This window comes from Bombina bombina, chromosome 2, assembly GCF_027579735.1.
Source record: "Bombina bombina isolate aBomBom1 chromosome 2, aBomBom1.pri, whole genome shotgun sequence".
In the NCBI taxonomy this organism is placed as follows: Eukaryota; Metazoa; Chordata; class Amphibia; order Anura; family Bombinatoridae; genus Bombina; species Bombina bombina.
In genome coordinates this window covers 238,745,364-238,772,249 of record NC_069500.1, presented here as the reverse complement: position 1 = coordinate 238,772,249, position 26,886 = coordinate 238,745,364, and the positions used below count along the sequence as shown (strand labels likewise).

Below are 26,886 nucleotides of genomic sequence, written 5' to 3'. Positions count from 1 at the left end.
TGGATCCTACTCAGGTTGCTGGTCAGATTCAGAGTCTGTCTGACAGGATGGACATTTTAACTAATTCCTTCCATGAGCTCCAGGAAGAAAAACAAGCTTTAAAAGCTTGTCTCAGGGAGGTGCTCTCCTCAAAGACTCCTTCTACTGATACTCATCCTGAGCCATTAGTCTCTGCACCTGAAAAATTTTCTGGAGACCGCTCCCAATTCAGGGAGTTTAGGAATTCATGTAACTTATTGTTTGAGCTAAAGCCAAAGACCTATCCCACGGATAGAATCAGGGTGCTCACAGTGATTTCGTATCTTAGAGGAGAGCCCAGGGCTTGGGCTGATTCCTTTTATGAACAGCAGTCCTATATCCTGGGTTCCCTGGATGGTTTTTTCACTGAGATGTCAGTGCTTTACGACGACCCCTACAAGCAGATTTCTGCTGAGAATACTCTCAGGTCCCTAAGACAACTAAAGAATCCTGTAGAGACATATATCACGCAATTTAAGATTGCAGCCACAGATTCCCTCTGGAACCAAGTCTCGCTAAAAAACCAATTCAGATTGGGTTTATCTGAGGACATAAAGGACGAGCTCTCTCGTACAGGCATACCTGATACCCTTGAAGATTTATACAGTCTTTCAATTAGCATTGACAGACGCCTAAGGGAGAGACGTTCTGAAAAGGCTAGCGCCCCTAAAAAATATCTCTCTTCACCTACCTACATCAACAAGGAGGTTGGGCAACCAATGGATATAGGATTCATTAGGGGTCCTCTAAGTCCTCAAGAGAAGACTAGAAGGAAGAATCAAAATTTATGCATGTATTGTGCATCCCCTGCACATGTCGTTAAGGAATGCCCAGTCCTCTGTAAGCAAAAAAATGGGTAAGGAATTCATCCTCCATCTTGATCCTATGGTATCTCGTTCCACGAACCCTTACATAACTGTATCTCTTCTCTTGCAGTGGGATCATCACAAGATTAATGCCACTGCCATCATCGACACCGGGTCCTTTGGGAATTTCATACACTGGGGTTTTGTGAGAAAAAATAAAATACCACTTGTCACCAAGAAAAAACCAGTCTCAGTCAAAGTCATTGATGGTACTTTACTTGATGTCACACATCACACTTCTACTATTCATATCACCACACATTCCGGTTTTGCAGACCAGTTGTCATTTGATGTTATAAACTCACCTATGTTTGATGTCATCTTAGGCATAAACTGGTTACACACACATAAACCGGTAATTAACTGGGAAAACCTTAGCTTACACTTCCCTCCTCCACTCCACCCGGATTCTTGTAATTTTAACGCCTCAATTTCCCAGGCTTCTGACAATTCCCTACCTACCCATTATAATCAGTTCTCTGATGTATTCAATAAAAAAGAAGCAGAGACTTTACCTCCCCACAGGGCCTACGACTGCCCTATTGACCTTTTGCCTGGTGTCTCTATACCTTTCGGGCATATATACCCCCTCTCGAAGCCCGAGCTAGAACACTTGAAAGGTTATATAGATGAGAACCTGAGGAAGGGTTTTATAAGACCTAGTACCTCTCCCACAGGTGCGGGCATTTTTTTTGTTACTAACAAGGATGGTTCTCTACGCCCTATTGTGGATTACAGAGAGCTTAATAAACGCACTCGCAAAAATAGATATCCTCTACCCCTTATACCTGAGTTAATAGAACAATTACGTGGCTCCTCTGTATTCACCAAATTGGATCTCAGGGGAGCATACAATCTAATCAGAGTAAGAGCAGGTGACGAATGGCTTACTGCATTTAGGACCAGATATGGCCTGTTTGAGTATACAGTAATGCCTTTCGGGTTATGCAATGCACCTGCTACATTTCAGTGTCTCATCAATGACATCTTCAGAGACATTTTGGATGTATACGTTGTTGTCTATTTAGACGATATTTTGATTTTCTCCCAAAAACTCGCTGATCATAAAATTCATGTGGCTAATGTTTTAGAGCAGTTGCGACAACATCAGTTGTATGCCAAATTAGAAAAATGTATTTTCGATTCCCAAGATATCACATTTTTAGGCTACCATATCACTCCCCTTGGTATTGGTATGGAAAACAACAAAGTTCAAGCAATAAAAGACTGGCCTATTCCTCGTTCAAAAAAAGATGTTCAACGATTTTTAGGTTTTTCCAATTTTTATCGAAAATTTATCCCAGACTTTGCTGCTATTACAAAACCGCTATCTGATTTAACCAAACTCACTTCCACTTTCTATTGGACAGAAGCTACTCAAACTGTTTTTGATTTACTGAAATCCAAATTTTCATCCGCTCCCATTCTACAATTCCCAGATCTTAACAAACAATTTATTCTGGAAGTGGATGCGTCGGATTATGCCATAGGTGCCATTCTTTCACAAAGGAAATCTTTCAAGGACCCCATACATCCTGTGGCATATTTCTCAAGGATCATGCAACCGGCTGAAATGAATTATCCAGTCGGAGAGAAGGAACTACTGGCTATTAAGTACTCTTTTGATCAGTGGCGTCATCTTTTGGAAGGAGCCTCTCATCCTACCATCATATATACTGATCACAAAAACCTCCAGTATCTTCAATCCAACAGGACTCTTTCATCCAGACAGCTCCGTTGGAGTTTATACTTCTCTAGATTCCAATTTACCATCTGCTACAGACCAGGCATAAAGAATGGCAAGGCTGATGCTCTCACTCGCAAGGATACCAGGGTTTCCTTGGACAGGACCCCTTCTACTGTCATTCCTAAGCACAACTTCATGGGCTTATTGACAGACTCCACTGCAGACTTGAGAAAACAAATTAAGACTGCACAATCCTTGGATGATTCCAAACCCATAAACATCCTAGTCCAACAAGACAATGGTCTCCTTTACATGAATGACAAACTCTACATACCTCCACCTCTAAGACATTCCATATTTAAATTGACGCATGACTCCCCCTGGCAGGACATATGGGAACCGATAAAACCTTAAACTTAATCAGTAGGTATTATTGGTGGCCCTCCTTATCCAAGTCTGTGAAAACTTACGTCTCTCAGTGTGATGTCTGCGCCACTTCAAAACATTCCCGTCAACACTCAATGGGTCTACTCCAACCTCTTCCAGTTCCTCATCATCCTTGGCAGTCACTTTCAATGGATTTTATAGTTGACCTTCCACCATCTCACTCTTACACTACCATATACGTGGTCACTGACTTATTTTCTAAAATGGCGCATTTCATCCCAGTTTCAGGTGTACCCACCTCTAAAGTCACATCCAAATTATTTATTAAGGACATCGTACGCCTTCATGGTCTACCAACATCTGGGTTGAGTGACAGAGGGACACAATTTACATCTAAATTCTGGAAACACCTCTACGAAGCTTTACATATGGATCAGAAATTGAGCACCTCATTCCACCCACAAACTAATGGACAGACCGAGCGTGTTAACCAGTGGATTGAGCAGTACCTGCGTTGCTTCTGCTCTCAACATCAAGATTCATGGGTTCCATACTTACCCCTTGCCGAATTCGCTTACAATAACCATGTCAACTCATCCACTGGTTACACCCCCTTCTACATCAATTACGGTATCCATCCTCGTTTCAACCTTCTCCCGAGAGTTGACACTCAGTCTCCACAGGTTAACGACCTTGTTAATGATATCTCTAGTATATTCACATCGGTGAGACAACATATACTTGAGGCTCAATCCTCACAACGAAAGTACTATAACCTCTGCCATAGAAAGCCTCCAGACTATAAGGTTGGACAATTGGTATGGTTATCAACAAAGAACCTTAAACTACATTACCCCAGCAGAAAATTGGGGAAACTGTTCATCGGACCTTACCCTATCATTTCCATAAAAAACCCACTTACTGTCACTTTGCAACTTCCTTCAAATATTAAGGTTCATCCCACCTTCCATGTGTCCTTGGTCAAACCTTGTACCTCCAACACACCTTCTGCTGCCGCTCGTGATGCCACCTATGGTACTCTTCCTGAAGTTCAATATGAAGTACACAGTATTGTTGATTCATGTATCTGTTCCGGCGGATTGTTCTACCTAATCCATTGGAAAGGTTACAGTCATGAGGAAGACTCATGGGAGCCAGCTGCTAACATCACTGCCCCTCGACTGCTGTCTCTCTTCCACCGCAGGAACCCAGATCGCCCTCGGCCTTGAAACCTCGCTGTGGTTTCCTTAGGGGGGGGTCTGTGTAAGGTGTTGCAGCGCACCTCTACTGTCCCTTTAAGCTTGGCTCTTCCCCCTATTTAAGGCCGCCTTCCAGACACACTATTGCTGGTTTATTGCAGACCTACCTGCGAACAAGCTCACTGTTCCCAGTTCCCTGCAACCTGTCAGCTCTTCGTTAGACTGCCACTGCAGTCAGATCCTCAGCTACTGTGTCCTCAGCTGACGTCATCAGCTACCGACGAGACTGCGTGTCTTTCCTCACACGCTGTCTCACTGCCTACATCTCAGCTTGTCCTGCTGTGCAGCGCATCGGAGTTCCACAGAAATACTTACCTCTTTCATTTCCCAGACCGGACCGGACTTCCACATTTACCAACTTGAACTACCTTCCGGTCTGTGAGTACTCTCTTTACTGAGCAACTTCTATTTTTGTGAGTACTAACTTTCAACTTGCTGCATCCACTGCATATATTGCCTGCTTGTCAATTGTGTGATAACTTTCTATGTAACCACACTCTGCTCCCAGCTTTGGCATATAGTAAGTCACGGACTTAACCCATACAGCATCTTTAGTGGTTAATTCTGTGACACAAAACAACCTTTTATATGTCAGCTCTACAAGCAACATTTATCTGTGACTTCTAGCTTAAACGATTGAACTATTAAACTGTTTATTATAAATAAGCATTCCACAACTCCAATTTATACTAGAAATGTTTACTGCATTTTGTTACACCTGGTGCCCACTGTACTAGATATTTAAAAATTAAAAGTAATTCAGCCCTCGGATTGTAAGGGCTTAGCTTACTCTATATTACAATATCAGTGGGCCCATGTTTATTAATGGTGAATGAATATTTGAACCTCTAATTCTTACCTTAAAACTAGGTTTAAGTGCTTTTATATTCTTCTGCTACTGTGTGAATGTGTGTTCCTAGTTTATATAATAAAGATTTAAAGTATGAATGGTATGGAACTTTTTAAATTAGAGTATTGATCCTAAACAATTTTCCTTGGAGTAATATTGATATTGATTTTGTGGAATTCAATGCTACAAACTTTATTGTATTCCTTATACAATTAGTTTAACTAGTTGTTAGAAGACTAAACCTGCTTCTCATCCAAAGTGATCAGTGTGAATCTATTAGCTCAGTCAATAATGTGTTAATAGATCTAATAGATGCACACTGATTTCTTTGTGTAATGAGAGCAGGAGTAGTATTTAGATATGAGAGATATTAAAACAACTATATAGGATATGAAAGAGTTAATAGTTTATAAAGGAGGATTGATCTGTTTAAATTTGCAGTTATCCAAAGTTAGCACAATGGGCAAAGGGTCCCCTGTACAACAATCTGTAAAAAAGTTCAAAGCATTTGGCAAACACAAAATGCATAATATTGCCACTGGGTTCATGTGCTGTTATGTTTACTCGATGATCATGGATATATAATTACGTCTACTACTCTTAATTTTCTTCTTTTCAAGTGATTATATAAACAGCTTAGTATTTCTGTGACTTGCAGTTTTATACTTCATGGTATTATATAATAGCTACTTTAGCACCATTTATCGCTTTAGCACCAGTTATCGCTTTAGCGTCATTTATCCCTGTTGGCTTGCTGTAATGACTAACAAAATACATGGGGCAAATACACTAAATAGCTCCTAAGCCACTTCAACCACTCCGGCATCATTCATTGGGTCTTAAATTATTCAAGGCAATTAATTAACTAAAATATTGAGAGATCAGTGAACTTTAATAAGTCGTCAAGTTTTAGTGATTTTTTCCCTCCACTATTTACAGAAACTAAATAAGCAGAGTAGATTCGCTAACATCCCACTACAACCTATTGTGTTCAGTTCCTGTGTTATTGTGTGGAACACATTTACTAATCTCTCCAATCTTTAGTGAATCAGCCCTATACAAACTGGAGTTAAATGTTAGTGGATCGTTCCTGATGTATATTTTTTTCCAGTTGTTCTGAAATGGTTAATTTGCACCCTCCAATGCTAAATATTTGATAAACACATCACTCCTTTGCAACAAAATGGTTAATAAACATAGACTTTATGACTCCAGAAGCAAGTGACATTTTGTAAACAAAATAAATGAATGTATGCTTAGCGACTACACAGATTTCCAATTTAATATTAGATTTTGTTTTATTCACGGTCACCCCCTACAGTCACCATTTTATAAAACAGTTTCATTTCAGTAGCTCTCTTTCTACTACAAATCAAAGGGTTCAAACCTTCTGCAAACAGAGTGGTATAATCGATTGCACATCCCAACGTGCTTCACAAATTGCATCAGTAACATATTGAACAACTGACAAAATACAATTGCATGGCGTGTTAGATATTATCTTAATGGAGGCAAGTTGCAGATTTCAATAACTTTCATATCCCTCGACTTGAGTAGAATGGCAGCTCACACGCAGTGTAGCTGCTAATGTCAAATTGCGTGCAGCAGGCTAGCAGTTTTCTGAGGCCATGAGGGCATGATTTACTTCTGTGATTTGGCATTAATGTGGTGGTACCACAGCAATGCACCCCTACAGATGTACTAAGCAATGCTATACTCTACTTTTAAATTACCCATCAAGGAGTCAATAAACACAGCATGACTTGCTTCTTTTGTACCAATCAACCAGATGGTAAACTACACAGAAAGAAAAAAAAAGAAGTTGCTATTATTGTCAAAGCCTGCTATTTCAAATTCCCTAAAAAGATTTAGTTCTGGACGGCACGTTTCAGGCTTTCCTTTTAATAATTGATGTTTCAACTCCAGTGACTTTTTAGTAAAGAAAAGTGCAGAATAAACTGTGATAAACAGGTCAATTTATCCTGAATAATTAACAAGAGGGCGGAAGTTCTAGTATAGGGGTGTCCAAATGTTTCATATGAGCAGCACATTAAAAATATTTTCTCACTTGTGTGGGCTGTATTTTGCAAATACTGTAAGTTACACTAAAGATATGTACAATACTGATTTTTAAACTTCAAATGAGCAGTGTTGTAGCAAGATATATGGAAGTGGTAATGTTATGCAGTTTTATATCTGTTTAAAGGGACACTAAACCTAAAAAATTTATTTTATGATTCAGGTAAAGAATACAATTTTAAATAGCATTCCAATTTACTTATATTATCTAATTTGCTTCATTCTTTAGATATATTTTGTTAAAGAAATAGCAATGCACATGGGTGAGCCAATCAGCAGCTACTGAGCCTATCTATGTATGCTTTTCAGCAAAGGATATCAAGAGAATGAAGCAAATTCAATAAAGGAAGTAAATTAGAAAGTAGTTTAAAATTGCATGCTCTTCCTAAACCGTGAAAGAAAGAAAAAATGGATTTCATGTCCCTTTAATTATACATACCCAGATCTTCAGCACAATCTAATCCAATTTACATCTCTCTTCTTGTTTCTGTTTTAGTATTCTTTTCTGTACCAATTATTGATTATGAAAATTGCCACCTGAAAATGAACGTGCTGTAAGATACCTTTGTAATTCAGATCTACAGTATATAGTGTTGAAACCAGGATGGTGAGCAGGCCAATAAAATTGGCATAAATTCATAGTGCACACTAAAGTCTACACACAACATTTTATTGGGATTTAAGGGTTTATGAAGTATCATATTTTTGTTTTGAACATGATGGGTGTTACATTGAGTTATCTTATTAAAGGGAAATTATAGTGAAAATAAATTGCATGCTCTCGTTTGTTAGACCATGCAATTTTATCACTACCGACCCTACAAATATATGTGTTTAGCCTCCGCAAAGTATCACTCAGGAGCCAAAGAGAACTGCTGGCCCGGAGTGTAAACAGGCGCTGACCAGTGCTGCTGATTGTGTCAGCGACAGTTTCCACTCAAGACCAGCAGTTGTATTCAGCTCCTTAGTGGTACTTTACCCATGTGTTTAACTCATTTGCTGGTCAATAGTGATATAATTACTTGTGCTAACAAATGAGAGCATGTCATTTTTTTCACTATAATGGCACCATAACTGAGTGCATTTGGAGTAAATTATGACTGCACATCCATGTTCCAATGCATGTAAAAATATGCAGCTACATAATGAATTTTGGAGCACAGTGCTGTGTCCCTTGCTTAGCATGTATGTCAGATATATTCTAGTACATTTATACATTTTGCTTATTTTTGTGCGTGAAGAACCCCAATAAAACCTAAAATATAAAAAACCTGTTTGAAAGCGCTAAAGTACATACTTAAAGACAGTTTCAGGATGCCAATACCTGCGTTAGGCTCCAAAAAGGGTGCATTGAGCCTAACTTAGCTTCACTTCAACCCTCAATACCAGCGTTGCTTACGGTAGCGGTAAGCTGGCAAAATGTGCTCGTGCACGATTCCCCCATAGGAAACAATGGGGCAGTTTGGGATGAAAAAAACCTAACACCTGCAAAAAAGCAGCGTTAAGCTCCCAACGCAGCCCCATTGTTTCCTATGGGGAAACACTTTCTAAGTCTGCACCTAACACCCTAACATGAACCCCAAGTCGGAACAGCCAATAGAATGCGAGCTCAATCTGATTGGCTGATTGGATCAGCCAATCGGATTGAAATTGAATCTGATTGGCTGATTCAATCAGCCAATCAGATTTTTCCTACCTTAATTCCGATTGGCTGATAGAATCCTATCAGCCAATCGGAATTCGAGGAACGCCATCTTGGATGACGTCATTTAAAGTAACCTTCATTCGGCGAGTAGGCGTCGGTTGAAGAGGATGGATCCGCGTCGGCTGGAAAGAAGATGGCTCCACTCCGCTCCGGATGGATGAAGATAGAAGATGCCGCTTCGATGATGATGTCTGCCATTCCGGATGTCCTCTTCTGCCCGGATAGGATGAAGACTTCTGCCGGTCTGGATGTCCTCTTCTGCCCCATCGGATGAAGACTTCGGCCCGGCTGGGTGAAGACGACTCAAGGTAGGGAGATCTTCAGGGGGGTAGTGTTAGGTTTATTTAAGGGGGTTTGGGTTAGAGTAGGGGTGTGTGGGTGGTGGGTTTTAATGTTGGGGGGGTTGTATTTTTTTTACAGGCAAAAGAGCTGATTACTTTGGGGCATGAACCGCAAAAAGCCTTTTTAAGGGCTGGTAAAAGAGCTGATTACTTTTTAATTTAGAATAGGGTAGGGACCTTTATTATTTTGGGGGGCTTTTTTATTTTATTAGGGGACTTAGAGTAGGCGTAATTAGCCTAATATTCTTGTAATCTTTTTTTATTTTTTGTAATTTAGAGTTTGTTTGTTTTTGTAATTTAGTTTAGTTTATTTAATTGTATGCAATTGTAGGTAATTTATTTAATTAATTTATTGATAGTGTAGTGTTAGGTTTAATTGTAACTTAGGTTAGGATTTATTTTACAGGTCATTTTGTAATTATTTTAACTAGGTAGCTATTAAATAGTAAATAACTATTTAATAGCTATTCTACCTAGTTAAAATAAATACAAAGTTGCCTGTAAAATAAATATAAATCCTAAAATAGCTACAATATAATTATTCGTTATATTGTAGCTATATTAGGGTTTATTTTACAGGTAAGTAATTAGTTTTAAATAGGAATAATTTAGTTAATAAGAGTTCATTTATTTAGTTAGATTAAAATTATATTTAATTTAGGGGGGTGTTAGGGTTAGAGTTAGACTTAGCTTTAGGGGTTAATATATTTATTATAGTAGCAGCGAGGTCCGGTCAGCAGATTAGGGGTTAATACGCGGCGATGTTAGGGAGGGCAGATTAGGGGTTAATACTATTTATTATAGTGTTTGTGAGACGGGAGTGCGGCGGTTTAGAGGTTAATACATTTATTATAGTGGCGGCGAGGTCCGGTCATCAGATTAGGGGTTAATAAGTGTAGTTAGGTAGCGGCGACGTTGGGGGGGGCAGATTAGGGGTTAATAAATATTATGTAGGTGTCGGCGATGTTAGGGGCAGCAGATTAGGGGTTCATAGGGATAATGTAGGTGGCGGCGATGTGTGGTCGACAGATTAGGGGTTAAAAATATTTATTATAGTGGCGGCGATGTGGGGGGACCTCGGTTTAGGGGTACATAGGAAGTTTTTTTTGCTGTGGCACACTTTTTTACATTAAAAAACCCTGCGGCACACCACCATCCCATATACATACATGCACACACTGTACTGTGCTGTCATGCCATGCCTTCTACAAACTATTCATGACATATTGACATTCATTCACAAACAATCATGATTGTCTGTGAATGAATGTCAATATGTCGTGGTTGTAAATACCTCCCAATATTTAAAAATTTGAAAGAGGGACACCCCCGCACTGGGAAAAGTCCCCCCCCCCCCCGCACACTGGGAATCTGTGTTATCTGTGGAGCACAAGATTATATGTGGAGCACCTCTCTCCTCCTCTCCAGTGAGTCTCCAGTCCTCCAGTCATGTTCCTTCTGCTGAGAAGGAACGCGAATGACGTGACCTGGCAAAGCTGCGCCAGCATGCATGGGGGATTGAAGTGTCGCGTGGTGCTGAGTGTAGAGCCGGCACTAGGCACGTGTTGTAGTGAGTGGGGGTTCCTTCTAAGTGTGAGCACGGGTCGGGGAGGCGAGCTTTCTCTGCACAGTTACCCTCAGTCATCATCTCACTCAAAATAAAAAAACGGCCCAGAATAAAAAACAAGCAAAATTTAAAAAATATGTCACACTGTTGTCAGTCTGCCGCGGCACACCTGAGGATCTCTCACGGCACACTAGTGTGCCACGGCACACTGGTTGAAAAACACTGCTTTAGAGCACTGTAGTTAAGAGCTTTATAAACTGGCGTTAGCCCATAAAGCTCTTAACTACAGCCTTTCCATGGGCGGTTGGAGTCTTGTCGGTAGAGGGTCTACCGCTCACTTCAGCCAAGACTCTAAATACTGGCATTAGGAAGATCCCATTGAAAAGATAAGATACGCAATTGGTTTAAAGGGATCTGCGGTATGGAAAAGTCGCGGCTTGAAAGTGAGCGGTACACCTTTACCTGGCCGACTCTAAATACCAGTGGGCGGCCAAAAGCAGCATTAGGACCCCTTAACGCTGCTTTTGACAGTTCCGCAGAACTCTAAATCTAGGCGTATGTTTTTAACTCCTTTGCTTACATATATGAAGCTGCAGAAACAGCTTTTGAACCCTTGTAGTGCACCTGCAAGTTAAAAAGCAGACGTTTGCTGACATGATTTGAACAGCCAATAGGATTTCAGTAGCTCTCATCCTAATGGCTGATTTGAATTTGAAGATCCAAATCAGCCAATAGGAATGCAAGTTACCCCATATTTAAATGCGTACTTTGAATTCAATCCTCAGTGTGCGGCAGTGATCGTACGATGTGGATCTCCACGCTCGATGGCTCTGTGGTCACCGGTCTTCTGTTCCGCCCTCATCTCCGCTCTGCATCGGCTTGGTCCTGGATGAAAATAGAAGATGTTGCCGCAATGGAAGAAGATTTTGCCGCTTGGAAGAGGACCTTCTCCGCCGGACTTCAGGAACGGGGGGTTAGAGTTAGGATTTTATTTTTTTGGAGGGTTTTTTTTTTTTTTTTAAATAGGGATTTGGGCAGTGTAAAAGAGCTGCATGCCCATAAAAAATGCCCCTTTAGGGGCAATGGGTAGTTTAGGATTTTTTAGTGTTCCTTTTTTTTATTTTGGGGGGTTTGGTGGGTGGGGGTTTTTACTGTTAGAGGGGGGGGACTTAGTTTTTTTTTAAGGTAAAAGAGCTGGTTAACTTAGGGCAATGCCCTAAAAAAGGCCCTTTTAAGGGCTATTGGCAGTTTAGTATTAGATTAGGGGGTGTTTTCATTTTGGGGGAGCTTTTTTATTTTCATAGGGATTAGGTTTAATTTCTTTCCTAAAATACGGTGAGTCCACGGAATCATCAATTACTGTTAGGAATATCACTCCTGGCCAGCAGGAGGAGGCAAAGAGCACCACAGCAAAGCTGTTAAGTATCACTTCCCTTCCCACAATCCCCAGTCATTCTCTTTGCCTTCGGTGCAAGGAGGAGGTGAATTTTTGGTGTCTGAAGAATTTTGAAGATTTTATTATTTTGAAAGCCAGAGTAGGTTTGTTCTGATCTTTCCTCTCAAGTTTGGGTCTAGCTGTACTCCATGTTAGTCTCTTCAGTAGGGCAGTGGTGGCTTTAAAGCAGTTAGGAACTTGTTAGGTGGGCCTTGCTGTGTTTTTATAACATGTTGCTGCCCTGGTATAGAAAGCCTGAGTAGGTTTACTCTGTCCTTTCTTTCTTCCACAGGTCTCTGTGAGGAGTGGCATCCTCTCATGCCGGGTGAGCTATCCTCCTGCCGGAGGTAAATGCCTTTTGTCTTCTGGGGATTTGGAGGCTGGAACTGAATGGGGTTGAGGACTCCCTGCAATTTATATGGGACACACAATCCTTAATGAAGGATGTTTATGGCAGTGTGCAGGCACTACATGGGCATGTGATAAGGAGACTTAAGGCTTAATCTCCTTTAAGGCAAGGAAGGAGTTAACTCTCTTTTTTCATCCCCATGCCGTTTCACATGGATCCACCTCCTTCTTCTCAGTGAAGCAGAGCTGCGCCATCTTAGAGGAGAAAATGAAAATCTGAGTTAGTGTCCGTGACTCCGCCTAATTTGCTGACAGGAGAATGGAGTGGAGTTCCCATTTTGCCTGTCTCTGATTCTGAGGAGCAGTCTTCATAGAGAGATCGCTCTTATAAGAAAATGTAAATAAGTAGTGTTAATTGTTTAAATGTTGCTGGGCAAAAACATTAATTAAAGACAGGAAATAAAATAGATAAAAGGACAAATATTTTCAATTTCTTCAGTTAAGTTTTAATTCGTGAATACCACTGTAGTTAGTGGTAAGCAAGTCAAAATGTTAAAAGAATTAACTTTTGGGGCTTTTGTTTTCATGGTACAGGGTCTGTTCCTAGGAATTAGGAATTATTGGTTTTGAGGACCTAACAAATAATTGTAACGCTCATATTCAAGATTTCTGCATGATAATGCCTCATGTATTTCTCATAGGTTTGATTCCCTATTCTGGTAGGGCACAAATATCCAAACTATATTAATGTACAGATAGTTTGTTGATTCCTGAGCCTCTTGTCTACCAGGATGATACTGTTCAAGCATGGCCACAGTTTTCTCCTTTAACGTCCCTAGCCTCTATGGCAACACATGCAGATTTGCAGTGCAGGTATCCTTTGTGGTATCTGTGGCTTTATCTGCTTTCCCTTTCCTACAGGGTAAACGAAAGAGGATATTTTAAGTTTCAGATAATAGGTTTCTGCTCCAAATTCTGCTACTCAGGCTGCCCTCTTTCTTAAGTTTGGTGAGCGGGATTCGCCGGTAGTTTCTGAGGATGAAATCTCAGATTTGGACAGTATAATTCCTTCATCTGGCGCTGAAGTGTTATCCTTCAGATTTATGCCTGAATACCTTGTGTATGGTTAAAGGAGGTTTTGGCTACTTGGGACAACTCCTATTTCCTGTCGCTGTCAACCCTCAGATATTTAGTAAAATTAATATTTACTAGGATTCCACTGCGGTCCTGTTCCAGACAGTGCAGGGAACTTTTCACCGAAAATGCAAGAGGAGAGATCCAGATAGTAAGGTTGCTGCTTCTCATTTGACTACACAGGTTGCTCTTTCTCCTAAGTCTGGCGAGGAGAATTTACTGGTAGCTTCTGGGGGTAAATTCTCACATAGGACAGTATAATTCCTTCATCTGATGCTGAAGTGGTCCTCTTTAGATGTATGCTTGCATACCTTGTGTACTGTTAAAGGAGGGTTTTGGCTACTTGGGCTACATCGATACCCCTGTCTTTGTCAACCTTTGAAAGTTTTGTGAACTTTTTCTTTTCTATGATGTTCCTTCCTATGAGGAAGTTTTTCTAACGTGCCTTGGATATTTTCACAGGAATAGGAGAAACTAGAGATACCATTCTCATTGTTTTCCGTCCTTTAAAGGACTTTCCTGTCTCTGACTCCACTAAATTGCACGGTGCCCTATGTAGAGGGGAGTGTTTTCTACTATGGCTCTGAGAACTTCGATCCTTTTAGATGGTGACTGCTCCTTTACGGATCCGTGGATTAGATGCTGGAGGTTTAAGTGTTCATTTAGAGAAATGCCTTGTCTCTTTTAAACTTGCTGTACTAGCCATGTGCATTGTGGCTGAAGTCTGGGTCAGTTGAGAAGCCTACCTGTGACTTAGTGGTACAGTCTAGGCTTTAGATTGCTGCTGTTGCAGGTTACATTTTTTAATTTTCCTCCAAATCCTCATTTCTGGCATCTCCTTTTAAGGTTTAGACCTTGTTTGTATTTAGTCTAGCAGAATTCTCCTCTGAATTTTTTTCTACCACTCATCAGGAAAATAGATCTAAAGAAACACTTTACTCTCCTCTTTCTGCAGGGTCAGTCTTGCCTTTTGAGTCCAATCTAAGATTTCCTCCCAGGGGCAGTTTTCTCAGAGGGAAAAAATTGAGAATTATTATCTATGCACTATCTAGCTAGAGTATCTGCAACCCATATATGATGAGTAACATACCCTGATTTGGGTCCAGGACCTTCCTCTCTGGGAGTGATAGTTCTAGTTCCAGTTTTGGAACAGGATCTGGTATTTACCGTATGTAACTCAGGTTTTGTCCTTCAAAGTAGTATTCTTTCTCCTTTGATTTAAGAGGACCTGTCCTTAGGCATGAGAGGGTTTTTCTGGACAATATTTGGTTCAGGTGTCTTCATTCTTTCGAGCAAATTCTCTTTTAGGAGATCTGGTCCAATCTATTTTCTCATGGATGGGAAATACATCTGGAATACAGTTCCCTTGTCCCATATTCAAGGGTATTTAAGTAGGGCTTTGCCTGGTCAGTGCCCACATGGAGACCAGGCCGATGTAGCCTTATGGTTATCTGTGACTTTGCAGCTCAAGATTGTTGGTTCATGTCCAGCTAGGCACTGGATGTCCATTTGAAGTCTGACTTGAAATTCCAGGTGCGGTAAGCTGGGACTTTAATAAATTCTCTATCTAGGAGAAGATGTTTAACAGAGGTAAGCTAATCAAGGAAATGTTCCTTTTCCTTTTTGCGACAGTCTCCTGTCTGGCCAACAGCAAGCTATAGTGGCCCGGTAGAGAACTTAGCTATTTTTTTATTCACTATTCAGTGATTTTATGTATGGAGAAAATTGGTCTGTTGGTTTCCATGGACATCATTCCCGTTACTATTTTCAATAATATGGAGATCTTCGGATCTGTCTCAGAGGATAGATCTAGATCAGTCGATAGAGACTCTCTCCCGTAGTGGCTCTTTCAGGAGTATCTATAACAGGGTGATGTAACCAGGGTCGCCTAACTGCTGAAGCAGACTGGGTCTGGTTTAAGGTGCAGGATCTATGGAAGCAGAAGTGTCTACTTTCCTCTTTAGTATTTTGAAGTTGAAAGCGATTTACAATGTGCTGATGGCTGGGCCTCAGTTGTCCTTAGATTCAGTCTTGTATGCTTGTTTTCCTCCGTCTGTTCTCCTTCCACGAATCTTTGTTTGTCTCAAACAGGAGAGAACGTCAGGATTATATTTGTCCCTACGTGGCCTTGTAGGAACTAGTGTGCAGACTGAGTGGAGATGTCGTCTCTCCCACCTAGGAGGATGCCTCTTAGGGAGAACCTTCTAATCTAGGGTCTCTTCCTTCATCCAAGTCTCATTTTATCTGAGACTGTCTGCTTGGAAATGGTATGCTTAGTTCTGACCAAGCTGGATTTTTCTGTGTCGGTCTTTGAGACCATGATTCAGGTGCACAAGTCTGTTCCTATAGAGTTTTACCATGAGATATGGCGTTTATATCTTTTTGGTGTGAATCCAAGGACTACTCTTGGAGTAGGGTCTGGATTCCTAGAATTTTGTCCTCTTTCCATGAAGGTCTGGAAAAGGGCATGTCGATCAGTACCCCGAAGGGTAAGATTTCTTCTGTTTATCCTTTGCTGCATAGGCGTCTGGTGGTCATGCCAGACATGCAATCTTTTTGTCAGGCATTGATCAAAATCAGGCCTGTGTTTCTGACTATTGCTAACCTTAATCTTGTTCTTAAGGTTTTGGAGCAGGCTCCGTTTGAGCTAATGCATTCCATAGATATTGAGGTTTTGTTCCTTTGGCTAAAAATCTCTTCTGCTCGGAGAGTTTTGGAACTCTCAGCCTTGCAGTGTGGTTAGTCTTATCTTATCTTTCATGCAGATAGGGTGGTTCCTTGTTCTAATTTAGGTTCCTTCCTAATATGGTTTTGAATAGAAATTAGGAATTGTTGTTCCTTCACTATATCCTGATTCTCCTTTTTATGAGGGATGTTTGGTGCACATCTTGAATTTTGTGTGTGTTATTTAATTCTATCTGCAGGCGACTAAGGATTTTCATCCAGTCTTCTGCCCTGTTTGTTTGTTTGTTTTTCTGGAAGACATAGAGGTCAGAAAGCTTCTGCTATTTCTTATTCTCTTTGATTGAGAAGAATAATTCGGTTGGCTTATGAGACTGCTTGACAGCAGCCTCCTGAGAGAATTTCAGCTCTTCCACAAGGGCTGTCTCCTTTCCTTGGGCCTTCGAACTTGAATTTTCTCTAGAATAGGTTTGCAAGGCTGCAACTTGGTTTTCCTTCTTACTTTTCAAAATTTTATAAATTGATACTTTTGCCTCGTCTGAGGCTTCTTATTGGGAGGAAAGTTTTTTCAAGCGGTGGGGCCTTCTGTTTAAGTTATCTGTCTTGTCCCTCCCTAATCATCGGTGTCCTCTAGCTTGGGTATTGATTCCCAACAGTAATTGATGATTTTGTGGACTCACCGTATCTTAGGAAAGAAAATAAAATTTATGTTTACCTGATAAATTATTTATTTCCGGATACAGTGAGTCCACTGCCCGTCCTTATTTTAAGACAGTTCTAACCTTAACCTCAAGCACCTCTACACCTTGGGGCCTATCTATCAAAGTGTCAACCGCAAATACGCCAGAATGCCGCATTGTAATTGTTGCTAGATTGATCCGACCTAGTTATCAAAGCCTCAAGACCGACAAATGTTGGAATTTTACATACGATCCGCCGGTCTAAATCATACGCAGATCGATGCTTACGTCATTACAGATGTTCCGAATACACCTTCTGCTCTATTTGACACTTTTTCTTATTTATCAAACTTCTAACAGGTACGCTCATGGCTATTCAGACGCATCCTACCTGGTTTTCAATCCGACACCCTTGAGGCCGCAGATGCCAAAGAAATCAAAGGGAGTATGAAAGCACCGAAAGCTTATGTTCGATGCTGCAAGAGAATGAAGCATATCCCATTGATTTCTATGGTAGAAAACAAGTGACGTTTACACCTAACACCCTAACATAAACCCTGAGTCTAAACACCCCTAATCTGCCCCCCCGACAGCGCCACCACCGAAATAATGTTATTAACCCATATTCCTCCGCTCCCTGACACTGCCACCACTAAATAAACTTATTAACCCCTAAACCTCTGGCCTCCCACATCACCACCACTAACTAATCATATTAACCCCTAAACCGTCAGCCCCCCACATTGCCAAAAACTAAATTAAGCTATTAACCCCTAAACCTAACAACCCCTTAACTTTAAATTAAAATTACAACATCAATATCTTCAAATAAATTAAAAATTACCTGTAGAATTAAAATAAACTAATTTTAAACTATTAATTAACCTACCCTAACTATTATAGTACAATTAAATTAAACTACCAATTAAATAAACTAAATTACATATTAAAAAACCTAACACTGCTACAATTATTTAAATATACTATTAAACATTATTAAAAGTACTACATTACAAAAAAAAACACTAAGTTACAAAAATAAAACCACTAAATTGTGAGAAAAAAAAAACAAATGATCAAAAATATATTTTTTTACACCTAATAGCCCTATCAAAAAAAAAAAACCTAGCCAACAATAAACTACCAATGGCCCTTAAAAGGGCCCTTTGTGGGGCATTGCTCCAAAGATATCCGCTCTTTTACCTGTAAAAACACACAGTAAAACACACAACCCAACCAACCCCCCCAAATAAAAACCCTAACTCTAAAATAAACCTAAGCTACTCATTGCCCTGAAAAGGGCATTTGTATGGGCATTGCCCTTAAAAGGGCATTTAGCTCTTTTACTGCCCAAACCCTAATACAAAAATAAAACCCACCAAAAAAAAAACTTAAAAAAGCCTAACACTAACCTCCGACGCTCCACTTACAGTTCTTGAAGTCCCGCTTAAAGGATCCATCCAGCCGGCAAAGTCCTCATCCAGGTGGCAAGAAGTCTTCATCCAGACGGCATCTTCTATCTTCATCCAGCCGGGGAAGACCTCATCCAGGCAGCAAGAAGTCTTATCCAGACGGCATCTTCTATCTCCATCCATCCAGCGCGGAGCGGGTCCATCCTGAAGACATCCGGCGTGGAGCATCCTCTTCATAAGTCGCCACCATACACTGGAACTTGAATGCAAGTGACACAATTCAAGATTGCGTCCCTTGCATTCCTATTGGCTGAAGAATTTGATTAAAGGGACAGTCAACACCAGAATTTTTGTTGTTTTAAAAGTTAGATAATCTCTTAATTACCAATTCCCCAGTTTTGCATAACCAACACAGTTATAATTATACACATTTTACCTCTGTAATTACCTTGTATCTAAGCCTCTGTAGACTCCCCCCTTATTTCAGTTCTTTTGACAGACTTGCATTTTAGCCAATCAGAGCTTTCTCTATTGTAAATTCACGTGCATGAGCTCAATGTTAACTATATGAAACACATGAACTAATGCCCTCTAGTGGTGAAAAACTATCAAAATGCATTTAGATTAGAGGCGGCCTTCAAGGTCTAAGAAATTAGCATATGAACCTCCTAGGTTTAGCTTTCAACCAAGAATATCAAGAGAACAAAGCAAAATTGGTGATAAAAGTAAATTGGAAAGTTGTTTAAAATTACATGAAAGTTTTTTTGGACTTGACTGTCCCTTTAAGCCAATAGGAATTAGGGCTGCTAAAATCCTATTGGCTCTTCAAATCAGCCAATAGGATTTGAGCAGCTCTCATTCTATTGGCTAATTCGAATTAGGGTTTTTATTTGGGGGGGTTGGTTGGGTGGTGGGTTTTACTGTTGGGGGGGTGTTTGTATTTTTTTTAAAGGTAAAAGAGCTGATATCTTTGGGGCAATGCCCCACAAAAGGCCCTTTTAAAGGCCATTATTAGTTTATTGTAGGCTAGGGTTTTTTTATATTTTGGGGGGGGGGCTTTTTTATTTTGATAGGGCTATTAGATAAGGTGTAAAAAAATATATTTTTGATCATTTGATTTTCGTAATTTAGTGTTTATTTTTTTTGTAACTTAGTGTTTGTTTGTTTTTGTAATGTAGTACTGTTAATAATGTTTAATAGTATATTTAAATGATTTTATTAGTGTTAGGTTTTTTTAATATGTAATTTAGTTTATTTAATTGGTAGTTTAATTTAATTGTAGTATAATAGTTAGGGTAGGTTAATTAATAGTTTAAAATTAGTTTATTTTAATTCTACAGGTAATTTCAAGGGGTTGGATTTATTTGAAGATAGGGATGTTGTAATTTTAATTTAAAGTTAAGGGGTTGTTAGGTTTAGGGGTTAATAGCTTAATTTATTTTTTGATGATGTGGGGGGCTGACGTTTAGGCGTTAATAGGTTTAGTTAGTGGTGGTGATGTGGGAGGCCAGAGGTTTAGGGGTTAATAAGTTTATTTAGGTTGCGGCGATGTCGGGGAGCGGCAGAATAAGGGTTAATAACTTTATTTAGGTTGCGGCGATGTCGGGGAGCGGCGGGATAGGGGTTAAACATTTTAGTATAGTGGCAGCGTTTAGTGACAAGTTATAAATAAAGTTGGGAAAAACACGAATAGCAGCGTCATCGATGACTGTTAGTTAACAACAGTCCGATGCTCATCACCCCTGTACTTGGTGTGCGTGTTTTTGACGGCTTTATTTATAAATATGGAGATCGTATTCAGATCCCCGGCCGCGATGTTAGGCGAGCATATTGACACCCCCAAATGCAATATAGTTGACGCTTTGTTACATATCCCCCCTTGTGTTATTTTCCTTTTTTCCTTCGTTTGAATGACTGGGGAATGTGGGAAGGGAAGTGATACTTAACAGCTTTGCTGTGGTGCTCTTTGCCTCCTCCTGCTGGTCAGGAGTGATATTCCCAACAGTAAATGTTGATTTTGTGGACTCACCGTATCCGGAAATAAATACATTTATCAGGTAAGCATAAATTTAGTTTTTTATATTTTTGATAATTTGGTTTATTATTTTATGTAATGTTAGACTTTTTAGTTTTGTTAGCTTTTTTATTTTAATTGTAACTAAGTATTTTTTAATTTAGGTAATTGGGGTTAATTTAGAGGTGTTAGCTTAGGGGGTGTTAGTTTAGGGGGCTTAGTAATTTAGTTATTTGTGTTGTGGGGGTTTGGCGGTTTAGGTGTTAATAGTTTTATTAGGTTTATTGCGATGTGGGTTAATGGCAGATTAGGGGTTAATGCATTTATAAGGTTTATTTCGTTGTGGGTTAATGGCGGATTAGGGGTTAATAGTTTTATTAGGTTTATTGCGATGTGGGTTAATGGCCGATTAGGTGTTAATATATTTTATTAGTTATTGCGGTGGGGGTTCGCGGTTGACAGGTAGATAGATATTGCGCATGCATAAGGTGTTAGTTAATATTTTCAGCCAGTTACGCCTGCCTATGTGTGGCGAGGGGAAAAAAGGAGTTACATTTCTCCATTTTCGCCACGTAAGTCCTTACGCTGAATATGTCATACCGATTTGCGATATGGTTCTATGTTAGCTTATGTGAGTAAAAATTGCGGGTAATGGGTGAAATGCACGCGCTGCATATGCGGCGCCGTATATGTGATACCAAAACCACGTAAAAAACGGCTTTTGCAGGTGATGCCACATATGTAATCTTGCTCCTTGTTATAAAACTGCGACTATAACTCACTCCATTTAGACAGTGCTCTATACTCTCAAATAAAGTGAAGCAATTCTAAAACAGGAAAGTCAAAAATGTTGCATGAATCATTATCATGACATTGAGATTCTGCCAGGGTTAATTTAGACTGTTCTAAATGTCAATTAATTTTAAATATCACATCTTAAATTATAAACATCAGATGTTGCCTTTTTTAGACAGACTAGGGTTAGAATTATGGCAGTTAGGGGTTAATCCAAGATGTAAAATACTCAGTATTAGATTTTTCTAGCAAATAGAAGTTAAATTTTAACTATTTACCATTCAAAAAATATTTTTATTTTTTTAAATTGGGCATGTGGAATATTCTGCATTAACAACTGTGACATTTTAGTTTATCCGTTTTCATGACTTCACCAGCACTTTTCATGTAAATCATTTTATTATATTATCCAGAATACCTCTTTTATTTATCACTTATGTTTTCCTTAAAGGGACATTAAACTCATTTTTCTACCCAGCATGCAATAATTAATTAAGGGAAATAAAACATAATCATAATACGCATTATTCATTTTGCACACTTTTGCTATAAATACCTTTGAAAATTCTGCCTGCTCCACTTTCCCCAGTGTATACTATGAACTTAATTAAAGGGACAGTCTAGTCAAAATTAAACTTTCTTGATTCCAGTAGGGGGCACAATCACATATGTTGCGTAATTTTCCGTGCAGCTGCCGAAATCCACGACGCCCGTAAACTCACCTCGCACATCGGGTGAATCACATAACCCGTGCCACCATATGATATACTGGTGTAAGTTGGCCAAACTGGCGAGCTTCAGAAATATGCGCAACTCCAAATTTCTGGTATTGCCAGTAATGTACGCCAGTATATTGCACGCGTAAGTTATAAATAATGAGTAGAATTTTTTATGTTAAAGGGATACAGAACCCAAATTTTTTTCTTTCGTGATTCAGACAGAGCATGCAATTTTAAGCAACTTTCTAATTTACTCCTATTATCAAATTTTCTTTATTCTGGTATCTTTATTTGAAATGCAAGAATGTAAGTTTAGATGCTGGCCCATTTTTGGTGAACAACCTGGGTTGTCCTTGCTGGTTGGTGGATAAATTCATCCACCAATAAAAACGTGCTGTCCAGAATACTAAACCAAAAAAAAAAGCTTAGATGCCTTCTTTTTCAAATAAAGATAGCAAGAGAATGAAGAACAATTGATAATTGGAGTAAATTAGAACATTGCTTAAAATTGCATGCTCTATCTGAATAACAAAATAAAAATTTTGGGTTCAGTGTCCTTTTAAATTCATGCGTAAAAATCAGGTTGATTTCTGTCCGCAGCCTCAGAGCAGGCGGACAAGTTATGGAGCAGCGGTCTTTAGACCGCTGACCGCTGCTTCATAACTTCTGTTTCCAGACGAGCCTGAAGGCTCGTCGGAAACAAAGGGGCATCAAGCACCATACAGAGCTTGATAAATATGCCCCTATGTGTTTAACACCTCAACTGGAAGTGTATTCCATGAATCCACCAATCTATCTTATTCACATTTCTCCTGAATCTGCTACCCTCTAATTTAAGATTGTGACCCCTTGTTAGTTTTGCCATACCATGGGAATGAAGCAGATTTGATAATAGAGGTCTTTAAAAATGGTTTGCTCTGTCTGAATCACAAAATAATATGTTTGGCTTTCATATCCTTTTAAGTACCAGCTGCCCAGAATATGTGAGTGCCTATTTTAAATGCTCTTTGCTGTGTGCGGAGCAAGGAGTGAGGTCAAGAGCAAAAGGCGGATTTAAACAAATAATGGCAGCAAGTGGTTAGAAGATAAGGCCCACAAACCTCTGCACTGTTTATGTTTAGTTTTGAGGTCAGTTTTTAGTGATTTGATGTCTGGAGCACTACATGGCTGCAGTTTTGCAAGAATTAGCAACATTACACTGAGCTTATTCACAATTCATTTCCTTTTAATAACCTATTAATATTATACCACATACATTTATAAAATTAATATAACATGAGGAAAACGTGCTAAAATAAGTACAGTATATCGAAAGGAGAATGAACTCAGGTATATTATATACATTGCTGATTGGAGTTCAATATTCTGTGCTTATTTTAGTACTTTTTCCTCATGTTAAATGAATTTAATAAATGTATATGGTATGTTTCCTTGGTATAATATTAATAGGTTATTAAAGGGCCACTAAACCCAAAATCTTTCTTTCATGATTCAGATAGAGAATAGAAATTTAAACAACATTACAATTTACTTCTATTATTTATTTTGCTTCATTTTTTAGATATCCTTAGTTGAAGAAAAAGCAATGCACATGGTGAGCCAATCACACAAGTCTTCTATGTGCAGCAACCAATCAGCAGCTACTGAGCATATCTAGATATGCTTTTCAGCAAAGAATATCAAGAGAATAAAACAAATTAGATAATATAAGTAAATTAGAAAGATGTTTAAAATTACATTCTCTTTCTAAATCATGAAAGAAAAAATGTGGGTTTCATGGCCCTTTAAGAGGGAATGAATTGTGAATTAGCACAGTACAATGACAATCACATGAATACAAAAATGTCCTGAATCTTGTTGACCTTATATCTTTTTCTATTTCTAGACAACTATTAAAAAGTGTAAATGTTGCATATATGCTACTTTTTTATGATTGCTTCTGGGTTTTATTTGTGGGGAATTTTGCTCAATGCCTCCATTATTTTCTGAAACAGCATCTCAACTGTTGCTTATCTCATGCTCTCTGCAGGTAAAAGTGACCCATTTTGTGTACTTGAGCTGAACAATGACAGACTTATGACTCACACTGTGTACAAGAACCTCAACCCTGAATGGAACAAAGTATTTACATTGTAAGTTTTTGCTATAGTCACATTGTAGTTATTAATATGTAACATTGACCTATTCAGTTGTGAGAAAGATGAACATTTTGTCAGTGGATTACCATTCAGGTGATGCTAATTTATGATTTGGGAGGTTAGTTAAATGTTACATTATTTATCAATTATTGTATATGGTTTATTTTAATAGAATCCATTTATATGTTGTTTTATAGTGTATATTGCTGAATTAAAGGGACACAAAACCCAATTTTTTTTCATGATTCAGATAGAGCATGTGATTTAAAGCAACTTTCTAATTTACTCCTATTATCAATTTGTCTTCATTCTCTAGCTATCTTTATTTGAAAAAGCAAAAATGTAGAGCTTAGGAGCCGGACCATTTTTGCCTGCTGATTTTGTGAGATAAATGTAGCCATCAATCAGCAAGCACTACCCAGGTTCTGAACCAAAAATGGGTCGGCTCCTATGCTTAAATTCCTGCTTTTTCAAATAAAGATATCAAGAGAATAAAGGAAAATTGATAATAGGAGTAAATGAGAAAGTTTCTTAAAATTGCATGCCTTATCTGAATCATGAAAGAAAAAAAATTGGGTTTGTGTCCCTTTAAGTAAATATTGTATATTATTTTTATTAGTAGTAGTTTTATTTAGCACATTTCCTTAAATTTGTTAAATTATATTTTTTAAACACATTTTCTTGACTTTTCTCCAGTATAATTTGCATCATATACATGGGAGATTTGTTCCATTATGTTTTATCGAAAGTTCAATTCTTAACCAGAAATAACTGCTAATTCTGAATGAAAGAAACAGTTTGGATGTTTAAGCCCAGTTATGGGCCACATCTCTACTCTTGGTTACAACCATATAGAACTTGGCATATTTCAAGAGGACATGAAACACATTGAACTGGGATCTTCAGTAACTATGGTTTAAATCAGGGGTCGCCAACCTTTTGGACCTCAGGGACCACTAAACTCACAATTTTGAATCCCGTGGATCACTAACATGATTTTTTTTACACTCATTCATACTGTACATAACTAGTATAACCATAGCTAAGTTTACATAATGTATAAATTTACACATTTTTAAGAATTATTTTTTGGAATTAACTAACTGAATGCCAAAACTGAGAGCATACTTCCAAATGACTGATGAATGATGAGTGCCAATGTTTGAGCTGGAAACAGAGTGGTAGAAAGTGGGAAAAATATTTATGTTTAAAAGGATCACAGGACTTCCAAGTTACCCCCCCCCCCCCCAGTTTAGAATTATTTAAAACTACTTATGATCATGGACAGACACTGGAGTCATAAATTAAGTTAATATCAGAAAGCTCTCAATATGGATGTGAGCTAACGACTGATGTTACTGGCAATTACTATAATACTGGTGGGATATGGCTGATCTGCTCGATGGCAATTACTGGAATTCAGGTGGAAAAAAAAAAGATAGAGGGGAGGAAGATAAATAGTGATGTAAGTCCATCTGAAGGAATTAGAAAAAACTACTACAAAACTAATTCCACTATTTCAAGCCAAAACTATACCAACCTCTGCAGGCTTTAGAATGGAAGCATCTTTCTCTGAGCAGCGCGCCGGGCGGGAGGAGTTAAAAATACAATCTAGCTACCCAAGTTGCGCAGTGCTATGCAACGTGCGTAGGGATATTGAAATTTAACTTCTCCTCTGTTGGTTTTCACTGATGTCCAGCTAGGCACTGTAAGGAGTTGTGGCGCGACGGGGGTGACACCATCAGAGGAGATGAATTCCTGCTTGATGGTGTCAAGGACTACCAACATCTTCTCGTGGACCACCAGTGGTCCATGGACCACTGGTTGGTGACCGCTGGTTTAAATAACACAAAATAGAAGTAAGCCTATGGTAAATATCTGCTAGTTAAATAAAATGTTTTAAATGCTCAGACTTTGGCTCTTTGAAAGGTCACATTTTTTCTATACAATTTACTCATATACAGAAAGCAGAGTGTAGCCATTATGAGTTATCATACTGCTCCCTTGTTTACCATGTTATTGTCTTAAAGGGACAGTAAGTGTTACAATTTAGTGTTATGCATTAAAAAATTCAGGTAAAATGACATAAAAGACCAGCACTGTTCTGTACCATTTCTGGTGCTGTTTTCTAATCATAACCACATGCCCCCAGTTCAGCAGTATTTTTTTAAGTCAAGATTGGGCCATACCTACTACCCCATAGACTTTTACTAAGGCATATTCACATAGTCACTGTGAAATAATACTCTAGTCTATTAAGCAGGATGTATGGTGGCTGTCTCTTTTATAAAGAAATGCAGCAGGACTGAGTGCTGGCTGCCAGTGTTAGAAACAGACACTGGTGAGAGTGCAGTACAGGGTTAAACATATTTTATTCTTAAAGGGACATGAAACCCAAAATTTATTTTTCATGATTCAGATAGAGAATACAATTTAAAAAAAGTTTCCAATTGACTTCTATTAGCACATTTGCTTTGTTCTCTTGTTATTCTTTGTTGAAGAGATATGTTGGTAGGTATCTTGCACATGTCTGGAAAACTACATGACAGGAAACAGTGCTGCCATCTAGTGCTCTTGCTAATGTATAACATTGCTGAAAAACTGCTGTCATATAGTTCTGCACACACGTGCACACCCCTGAAATTACCTTCCTGCTTTTAATAAAAAAAGGATAACAAGAAAACAAAAAAAAAATGATAATAGAAATAAATTAGAAAGTTGTTTAAAATACTCTGTCTAAATCATGAAAGCATTTTTTTTTGGATTTTAT

General features: G+C 38.8%; 1 protein-coding gene across 1 annotated transcript in view; it reads left to right on the top strand.

Annotated features, from left to right (window-relative positions):
- MCTP1 (multiple C2 and transmembrane domain containing 1) overlaps positions 1-26,886 on the top strand; it is a 1,142,062-nt gene that overhangs the window by 654,765 nt on the left and 460,411 nt on the right. The window contains exon 11 of the mRNA XM_053701494.1: positions 24,008-24,110. Within this exon, the coding sequence (XP_053557469.1) occupies positions 24,008-24,110 (103 nt within the window). The remainder of the gene's footprint in view (positions 1-24,007; positions 24,111-26,886) is intronic.